This window comes from Salmo salar, chromosome ssa12 (assembly GCF_905237065.1).
Source record: "Salmo salar chromosome ssa12, Ssal_v3.1, whole genome shotgun sequence".
In the NCBI taxonomy this organism is placed as follows: domain Eukaryota; kingdom Metazoa; phylum Chordata; class Actinopteri; order Salmoniformes; family Salmonidae; genus Salmo; species Salmo salar.
This window is the reverse complement of record NC_059453.1, coordinates 8,321,461-8,332,055: the sequence shown is the minus strand read 5'-3', so window position 1 is coordinate 8,332,055 and position 10,595 is coordinate 8,321,461. Positions and strand designations below refer to the sequence as shown.

General features: G+C 41.1%; 1 protein-coding gene across 1 annotated transcript; it reads right to left on the bottom strand.

The window, feature by feature from the left end:
- Positions 1-507: 507 nt before the first annotated feature.
- LOC106564031 (zinc finger protein 883-like) lies at positions 508-7,410 on the bottom strand. Its single transcript, XM_045690610.1, has 3 exons — positions 7,247-7,410; positions 4,116-4,332; positions 508-3,663 (listed from the first exon to the last, which is right to left on the bottom strand). The coding sequence occupies exons 1-3, from the start codon at positions 7,403-7,405 to the stop codon at positions 2,042-2,044; spliced, it is 1,998 nt and encodes a 665-aa protein (XP_045546566.1). The 5' UTR covers positions 7,406-7,410; the 3' UTR covers positions 508-2,041.
- Positions 7,411-10,595: the final 3,185 nt, after the last annotated feature.

Sequence of the window (10,595 nt, the reverse complement as noted above, 5' to 3'; positions counted from 1 at the left end):
CAGAATAGGGCCCATGGACAAATGTAGTGCACAACAGAATAGGGTCCATGGTCAAAAGTAGTTCACTACAGAATAGGGCCCATGGTCAAATGTAGTGCACTACAGAGGGAATAGTGCGCCATTTGGGACATTCAGCTCCAGTATATACTATATACAGACTCAGCCCCAGTATATACTATATATAGACTCAGCCCCCAGTATACACTATATATAGACTCAGCCCCCAGTATACACTATATATAGACTCAGCCCCCAGTATATACTATATGTAGACTCAGCCCCAGTATATACACTATATATAGACTCAGCCCCCAGTATATACTATATATAGACTCAGCCCCCAGTATATCCTATATGTAGACTCAGCCCCCAGTATATACTATATATAGACTCAGCCCCCAGTATATACTATATATAGACTCAGCCCTAGTATATACACTATATATAGACTCAGCCCCCAGTATATACTATATATAGACTCAGCCCCCAGTATATCCTATATGTAGACTCAGCCCCCAGTATATCCTATATGTAGACTCAGCCCCCAGTATATACTATATATAGACTCAGCCCCCAGTATATACTATATATAGACTCAGCCCCAGTATATACTATATATAGACTCAGCCCCATTATTCAGCTCAAGTCAAAAATAGATTATGCTACTATGAACTGTTTTACATTTAAATGTTAGTCATGTACATGGGCATACGTACCTTTAAAGGGACATTTCAAAAACATTCTACTACATATTTATCATCTCAAGCACCACCCCAACATCAACATATGTGAAAATGACACGTTTCTATGTTTGTAGTTAAAAAAAAAGATAAAGGAAGATACTTTTGTAGTGGTAACCGACGTAGTGTATGTGGACACCTGCTCGTCGAACATCTCATTCCAAAATCATGGTCAAATGTAGTGCACTACATCCAGGTCGTATAATTCCATCCAGGTCAGGAGGAGGAGTCAACCACTGAATTATAGTCCTGAGCTAACATTCCACAACTGCAGGTAGCAGTAAATCACTAACCTTGGCTTTGTACCTGTTCAGACTATACACACTGCAGCACATTAGGAGGAGGTATCCTGTTCAGACTATACACACTGCAGCACATTAGGAGGAGGTATCCTGTTCAGACTATACACACTGCAGCACATTAGGAGGTGGTATCCTGTTCAGACTATACACACTGCAGCACATTAGGTGGTATCCTGTTCAGACTATACACACTGCAGCACATTAGGAGGTGGTATCCTGTTCAGACTATACACACTGCAGCACATTAGGAGGTGGTATCCTGTTCAGACTATACACACTGCAGCACATTAGGAGGTATCCTGTTCAGACTGTAAACACTGCAGCACATTAGGAGGTGGTATCCTGTTCAGACTATACACACTGCAGCACATTAGGAGGTATCCTGTTCAGACTGTAAACACTGCAGCACATTAGGAGGTGGTATCCTGTTCAGACTATACACACTGCAGCACATTAGGAGGTATCCTGTTCAGACTATACACACTGCAGCACATTAGGAGGTGGTATCCTGTTCAGACTATACACACTGCAGCACATTAGGAGGTGGTATCCTGTTCAGACTATACACACTGCAGCACATTAGCTGGTATCCTGTTCAGAAGTAATTCATAAAATAAATTATGCTTGGGTCAAGGCCAGGAACAAAGGCTTAGGCCCGGACTGGCAACCTGGTTTACAATGAGACATGTATAGTTAACGTAAAACCAATCAGGGTTTAGGCCTGGGCATAGCACTATTACAGCAACCACTATAGTTGTTAATGATCTTGTCTCGATCTCATGTAAATACGGATGATACTATTACGTTAAGGAATTACCCCGACTGCTGTCCTGGCTGTGACAAGGCTACAGTCGGATTTTACAGTTGTGCAGGAAAGCCCTTACTGATTTAAAACTCAAATGGTGCTGCCCATGACCATGCTGTCACAGAAGATGCAACTGCAAGGATAGGTGTGAATTTCAATACCTATAAAGTTGCTTATGTATCCGCACTTCACCTTTATTTCACGTCACTCTCCTCTCCCTCTACTTCTTTCTTTTCTCCCTCCTCCTCCTCCTCCTCCTCCTTGACAATCACATTGAAAGCACAGGCAGGCTTCCCTCCAATGTGTATTTTCTCATGACTTTTAAGACTTCTTAGCTGAGTGAAACCCCCCCCACACTGAGAGCAGTGGTAAAGCTTCTCACCTGTATGTACTCTCTGATGTTTCTTAAGGTTTCCTGGCTGACTGAAACTCTTACCACAAAGAGAGCAGTGGTAAGGCTTCTCCCCTGTATGTATTCTCTGATGTTTCTTAAGGTTTCCTGGCTGACTGAAACTCTTACCACAAAGAGAGCAGTGGTAAGGCTTCTCCCCTGTATGTATTCTCTGGTGTTCCTTAAGGCTTCCTGAATAATTAAAGCTCTTCTCACATTGGGTGCAGTGGTAAGGCTTCTTTCCACTATGTACTTTGCCATGTCTCTTAAGGTTTACCTTCTCGCTGAAACCCCTCCCACATTGGGAGCAGTGGTAAGGCTTCTCTCCAGTGTGTACTCTTTGATGATTCTTTAGATTACTTGAGGAACGGAAACGCTTCCCACATTGATGGCATGGGTAACGACCACGACCAGGTAGTCTTGATGTACCTGGGTCAACTACATTACTATTGTCCTCCTCTTCCTCAACTTCTCGCTTTTCCTCCTCTTTGATTTCCCTCTCACTCCCCTCCTCTTTGACAATCACATTTAAAGCACAGACAGGCTTCCCTCCAATGTGTATTCTCTGATGACTTTTAAGACGTTGTAGCTGAGTAAATCCCTCCCCACACTCAGAGCAGTGGTAAGGCTTCTCTCCAGTGTGTACTCTTTGATGATTCTGTAGATTACTTGAGGAACGGAAACTCTTCCCACATTGATGGCAGGGGTAACGACCACAACCAGGTAGTGTTGATGTATCTGGGTCAACTATACCACTATTGTCCTCCTCTTCCTCAACTTCTCGCTTTTCCTCCTCTTTGATTTCTCTCTCAACCTCCTCCTCTTTGACAATCACATTTAAAGCACAGACAGGCTTCCCCCCAATGTGTTTCCTCTGATGACTTTTAAGACGCCTGAGCTGAGTGAATCCCTCCCCACACTGAGAACAGTGGTAAGGCTTCTCTCCACTGTGTGATCTCTGATGATTCTTTAGGTCTCCTGCGAAACGAAAATTCTTTCCACACTGTGAGCAGTGGTAAGGTTTCTCCCCTGTATGAATTCTCTGGTGTTTCTTAAGGCTTCCTGGCTGACTGAAATGCTTCCTACAAAGAGAGCAGTGGTACGGTTTCTCCCCTGTATGTACTCTTTGGTGTTCCTTAAGGCTTCCAGAATGGTTGAAGCTCTTCCCACATTGCGTGCAGTGGTAAGGCTTCTCTCCACTATGTAATCTCTCGTGTCTCTTAAGGTTTGCTTTCTCACTGAAACTCTTCCCACATGCAGAGCAGTGGAAAGGTTTCTCTCCAGTGTGTACTCTTTGATGATTTTTTAGAATAGTTAAGGAACTGAAACTCTTCTCACATTGAGGGCAGGAGTAACTCCCACGTCCAGGTAGTCTTGATGCTGTGGAACTGGGCTTGTTGACTGAGTCTGGGTTGGGGATCTCTCCTGTAAGAATATGAACATATATATGGTCAGAAACTGACAAAGAAACAAAGGCTTTAAGCTTACCAACGCAGGATTCAACATTAATTTGGATTAACAGAGTATTGAGATAAATACTTTGCAATGGGCTTGTTGCATAGCATCACACATAGATAATGCCATTGTGAAATTACAATGCATTGCCAAATTGTCGGTAGACACTCGCCTTCACTCTTACACATACAGAAGCCTGATGGGTATAATACAAAGCAGAATCAATGAGTTAGCCAGCTAACTTGCCTAAATATTCAGAAATATATATATTTTTTGAAAGATAAACTTGAAATTGGCATGGTCTAATTGACTTAACTACCAAAAACATATCTAAGTTACAATTTCTTAATTAACCAGAAAATCAATAGTTATTTTTGGTTGTTCAACTCTCTGAACCAAAGAGGATGTTAGCCTGAATTTACCTGAGTCAACTGAGTCCCTGTCATCCTCTCGCTCTTCCTCCTCCCCCTCGTTGATTTCTCTGTCCTCTTCCTCCTCTTTGACAATCACATTGAGTTCCACGGTTTGATTGCAGTCACCCAGCTTCACTGACAGCAACTCTGGACCCCGCTGTGAGCTTCTCTGGGCTGGAACACCACAACCAGAATCTGGTTCAAACATGGTAGGCTGAAGGTGGATCTAAAAGAGGAGACCGAAAGAGTTCAGGGTGATTTTCACAAACCTGATCGTGGTATAGCTCCAGAAAAGACAAACATGTATCTAAGCTAGCTAACCACACATCCCGTCCAGCAGGAACCCTTTTTCCATATAATAAATATAGGATTGACGGCAACAGCCAGTCAGATTAGGCTATAAGTAGAGAAAAACCACTGGCTTTTGAGTACAAGCATATTCAGTTCAAATTCATTACTAATATCTGATACACTCAGTAGCCTATTCAAACATTCGCCTATAGGCTATTAGGCAACACAAGCATTTTCTTGTGTTAGAATTAGGGGCAATTCCTAGGTAACAGAGTGATGTAGACACAGAGTTGTCTCTTTAAAATGTATGAAAAACCAATGAATACAAAGTTAAACAAACCATACAACTCCATGCACAAGGACTAATTTTAACAATTTACACAGAAAATTCTACAAAGTTTGGTAACAATGACGGCACCAAACAGCAAAAACTGTCAATCTGCACTGTTTTTGTATAATTTTCAGTGGAAATTGTTAAAAGTAGTTTAGAATTGTTTTTAGTGTGTATTTTAAACTCAGTGGACTTGGAAACTAGAAGTGTTCCAGAGTAGAATGGACCTTTTACTGCAGCACAACGAACAGATTGTGTAAGGTGCAATAAATGATAGGAGGACACACATTGTTGACCATTTAGACTTGAAAAAATTAGCAAATAAATAACAATATTTTATATAAATATTTTAATTATTCTTTGTATGATAACTAGTATAAAACGGATAATTGTGGACAATAATTAACAGGACTATACACAGAACACATTGTTCACCATTTAGGCTGGAAAAAATTTAATAAACAAACAAATTGCATAAAATCTTATAGAAATACTTTTATGTACAACGTATACACAGAGAGGAAGAGGAAGAGAGAGGCCCCAACTCGGCTGCAAATCTGTCTCCCTCCAGCAGGTGCCGTTTTCTCGTTGTTTCACCCACCGAGCAGGGAGTTTTGTATGGAGGTCAATGAGAGTGGGTCGATTTTGTTCAACAAAAAAAGTCATGGCTTATTTGCTGCACAAGGTTTACTTGATCGAATAGAAGTTGTGTCATCCTTATGTCGTTACGAGTGTACTGATAGAAGTAGGACACGTGACATGCGAGACACACAACTTTTAGAAAAAACATTGGAGTCTCGAGATGGCCATGCATATTCCTGGCATGACGCTAGGGCTCTCCAGAGGGTGGTACGGGCTGCACAACGCATCATCGGGGGGCAAACTACCTGCCCTCCAGGACACCTCCCGCACCCGATGTCACAGGAAGACCAAAAAGATCATCAAGGACAACAACCACCCAAGCCACTGCCTGTTCACCCTGCTACCGTCTAGAAGGGAGAGACAGTACAGATGCATCAAAGCTGGGACCGAAAGACTGAAAAATAGCTTCTATCTCAAGGCCATCAGACTATTAAACATCACTAACACAGAGAGGCTGCTACCTACATACAGACTTTTCCATATCTTTATATGTATATATTCTTACTACATTCCTTTACTTAGATTTTAGATTTGTGTGTATTAGGTAGTTGTTGTGGAATTGTTAGACTACTTGTTAGATATTACTGCACTGTCGGAACTACAAGCACAAGCATTTCGCTACACTTGCATTAACATCTGCTAACCATGTGTATGTGACCAATAACAACTGATTTGATCCATCGCTCTCCATTGAATACAGGCGGTTGACGTCAACAACCCTCATCAAATATTCAAAAAAGGATTACAATAATGAGATGTATCGACCAATTCAAAGAAAGGATAGGCGGGAGCTAGACAGCCCACCGTGAAGCATTGTGGACAACCACTCCCATAATTCGGGCGGAGAGACATGTATCTTGTCACTATATCCAGTATATCCATGACGGGACTCTTATTCTGAAGGATTCCAAAAGATCCTTGACCCGGAAGAATTTTGTTATTCTTGCCTGTTTCACAACTGTATTTTATTATTTTGATGGAAACCCGAATTTTGCATCTTATATTGCTACAAGTTATGTCGACATTCCTTCTTAATTTGCTTGAAAACACTTTTTCCATAAAGTTACGCCTTGATCACACCAAAAGTATCATTGTATTTTGGTACACCAGAAGTACATTCATTCATATCCAATGGGACACTGTGTTTGCTTTACAGCATTGCGTTGAATTGATCGAAGGCATAAAAGTGTATGCCTGGACGGATTGACAGAAATGGTAGCTGAAGGTTGAACTGATGCTGCATACCATTTTGCGCAAAATCACTGTAGGTGTGTTCGAAGCTTTAGGATTCGACGTTTGCATAAACCGGTAGCTGGTGTTGTGCCAAGAAAATGCAAGACAATTTAGAATTGCGTGCGTGCGTACGCGTTCACGCATTAGGGGGCTGAATTCTGGCAGGGGGGTGATTTTCGGCACAACACCTGCTAACGTTAGTTTAGCAACGTTTAGTCCTGCTAATTTTGCTAGCTCGTTACCTAGATAGCTAAAACCAAATATTGTATTTATTTATTTAACTAGGCAAGTCAGTTAAGAACAAATTCTTATTTACAATGACGGCCTACCAAAAGGCCTGTGGCTAAACAATGAGCAGCCGGTTACCTAATTTCTCGCAACAGTCATTTTACTCACGATGAGTCGACAGCTGGCTAACTATGAAATAAAAGTCACACTTCAACCGTTACCCTGAAATAAAGTCAGCAAGCTAGCTACACACACGGGTTGGACGGGAGATGTGTAACTGGCTAACGGCTAGTTAGCTGGGATAACAACAAAGCCAGGCCGCGGCAACCACTGCCGTTTCATCATTGAATATGTTGGTTTACAGACCGTGCTACAAGCAGAATTTAAAAACATGTTAAACATTTGCAATAGTTACCTGGAACTGATTTCTTGTAGCTAAATGTTTGGCTGAAAAGAACTTGAGGAAATGGTGAGGTCTCGTAGAGCAAACCGAAAAAATGTATCCACTTTCCGAGTGAGTTTGGTCTGGATTATGAGATGCTGCAGGAAATGTTCGTGAGCGTCGTATCAGCATAGTCATTGTGCATGTTTTACCGGCCTCTGACGGAAAGAAGTCAGGCAAAACAAATGCAAATAGATTTAAACCAAAACAAGACAGCCATCATTACATTCCATCTGCAGTGTGATGTTATATTATTACAACAGTGTACAGCATCTGTTATTCTTTATTATCATAATGTTACTATCAAATCAATTGTATGGGTCACACATGGTTAGCAGATGTTAATGCGAGTGTAGCGAAAGGCTTGGCTTCTAGTTCCGACAGTGCAGTAATATCTAACAAGTAATCTAACAATTCCACAACAACTACCCAATACACACAAATCTAAAGGGATGGAATAAGAATATGTACATATAAATATATGAATGAGTGATGACTGAGAGGCATAGGCAAGATGCAATAGATTGTATAAAATACAGTATATACATATGAGATGAGTAATGTATGTAAACATTAAAGTGGCATTATTTAAAGTGACTATACTGACATCAATAAAGACAATCTACCAACATAATACAGGATTTCACGACATTCTTTTATGATTTCTACTTCCAAAAATGCTTGATTTTGTGGAAGCTTTTCGGAAATTCTGCGATACATTTTGTGATATTTTTTCTTAACGTTAATTTCATATAAAGCAATAAAAAGTCATATGCGCTCAGTTTTAGGACGATTTTAAGCAGAATACATAATACAAAAACAATTAGAAACATTTAAAGTGCTCAAATTTTCCTGAACAGCTCTTTTTCTGAACAAAAAAGGGGTGGAAGCTAGCTCAGAGTTCCAACATAAAAAAATGTATGCCCCCATAATCTGTAGGTACTAAAAAAGATTAAACTAGGACAAAAGAAACACCTGGGGTCCAATCTGCAATTAAGACATATTATATCTCAAGTTCCTGGAATAGCCTTGTAGCTGGAATAGCCTTGTAGCTGGACACTCTGTCAACCATAAACACAAAGTGACGTGGATAAAACACCCTAACTTCTTGGAGGATCTCCATGACAGGCTGTCCATCTGACATGTACTTTGTAAGTTTTTTCCCTCTGCATTGCTGTATGCCTCTTCAACAGAGTTCAAGATGTTTGTTTTCACAGCAAAGGGCAAGTCGTCAACTGCGTCGAAGTAGTGTAAATAAGCCTCATACTGTAGTTCTTTGTTGGCTGCAATATTCATCTGCAAGTCCTCTAAATAGTGAAAGATCTTTGTCGTCACGGGGCGTCTGCTCTGGAAGATGTCGAGAAGCTGCAGGATGACTTTGCACTTGTCTGCCATGATGTTAAGCTGAATCTGCAGCAACTGAACCAGCTCGTGGTCTTGTAGCATCTCGTGGAGTTTCTCTACAGACTGTGGTGCACTTTGGCCACACACCTGTCAATGACACAGAATAAAAAAAGACGAACATAGGAAATATGACTATGAAATATGAAATGACACGGCATAATTACAATGATATGACAATGACTTAAGCAATTGTAGAATGCATGTAGATTTATATCATACCTGTATTTCCATCTCCATTTGCATTTATTTTACCTTTATTTAAATTAGGCAAGTCAGTTAAGAACAAATTCTTATTTAAAATGACGGCCTACCAAAAGGCAAAAGGCCTCCTGCGGGGACGGGGGATTAAAAATACAAATAAATTAAATACAAATATTGGACAAAACACACATCACAACAATAGAGACAACACTACACAAAGAGAGATCTAAGACAACAACACAGCATGGCAGCAACACATGACAACACAGCATGGACCCATTGTAGAGGCCAAACTGCTCGAAGTGGTACTGCACTGCTGAGAACCATGAGTTCCCGCTTGTTGCTCATGGATTGGGAGCCATAGTCGCTCTCTTCCGTCCTGCCAGTTTGTTGGTGAGGAAGGTAAGGTATCTTCTTTTGCGTGCCCCTGCCTGGTAAAACATCTGCGAAAAAAACTTAGGGAGTGCTTTCCACAAACATTCATGCTATCAGATTCATAATGTGAGCCATGCATGTTATGTGCAGGGAGTTGGGGAACAATGGCTGAAGTGCAGCTTTGTAGGCGTTCTTCATGTACACAGCATTGTCTGTGTCAAAGACAAAGACAAAGACGTCATCATTGGAGATATTGCAGTCTTGTAGACATTTCACCACCGCCATGGAAACTGTTGAATGTTTGCACTGCTCTAGAAACACTGTCTGCGAGGTAGCCAATAATTCTCCCCAGGTATCCTTTTCAAGTGGTGCCATGAGGATTTTAGTACACATCTTCCTTCAACATCTGGAGTTTCATCAAAGATGACTGCCACTGGCTTCCCTGCAAGATGTTGCTTGAGTTCTTCCTTCACTTTCAGGTAGACATCTCCCAAGTACTTTTGCTGTAGCTGGTGGTATCCAGGGATGGCACCTCCATTGATGACTTTCTCCTTCAGAAACTGCCTCATTGAGGGGTGATCACTTTTGGAAAGGGGCATGTTGCCTGCTGTGCAAGTGTGTAGCCAATTTTCACAAATCTGAAAAATAACAATTGCACCAATTAATTAGATAAAATATATCCACTCACTCACACACACCTCTCCATCAGGCTTGGGGCTTGCTATCAACACAAGATGCACCTCTCATTCCTACTCACATTCTCTCAAACAAAACTAATAGATTCAAAGCTGATCAATCGCTTTCAATTTGAGCATCGATTTTTGTTGTCTTCAAAATTATTGTGATTTTTTTCTGAAAGGATCGTAAGGGAGATGAAGAACAGAAAACGTAAAAATAGACTATTATGGTTGATATGTACTTTTAAAACGGTATTACCATTTTCTTTTTAAATCCAGAAAGATTGTGCTTTCGTCATACGTATATAGTTTAATACGGCAAAACTGACAAATTGCACTCAGCGCTTTGAGCAGCGCTCTCCATAGACAGACTGGGGAGAGCAGAGTGCCGACCACCCTACTAAAGCCAAGGTTAACGGAGTAAAAGTTTGAGTAGAACGCCACTCACCTTGATTCTTTCAGCGCTTGCCAGTCTTCCCTGCTACCACTTCAGTCTTGGTGATCTGCCGCTGCTGTGGGAACTGTTCTGACATTCTCACATACTTTGCTGATTCGAAGTGACTGTTGATTGTCGACCTTCTCTCGTGTTCCAGCACAACGTTGCACGGAGTGCAAAACAATTTTCCAACCACTTTCGTGTAAAACATTTGGAAAGTGTTTCGAAC

Excerpts from the sequence above, each read along its gene's own strand:
- LOC106564031 (XM_045690610.1), bottom strand. The coding sequence starts at position 7,405 with ATGCTGATACGACGCTCACGAACATTTCCTGCAGCATCTCATAATCCA. Across the intron at positions 4,333-7,246 it reads CTACAAGAAATCAGTTCCAG|ATCCACCTTCAGCCTACCAT; the intron begins GTAACTATTGCA and ends CTCCTCTTTTAG. Across the intron at positions 3,664-4,115 it reads CAGGGACTCAGTTGACTCAG|GAGAGATCCCCAACCCAGAC; the intron begins GTAAATTCAGGC and ends ATATTCTTACAG.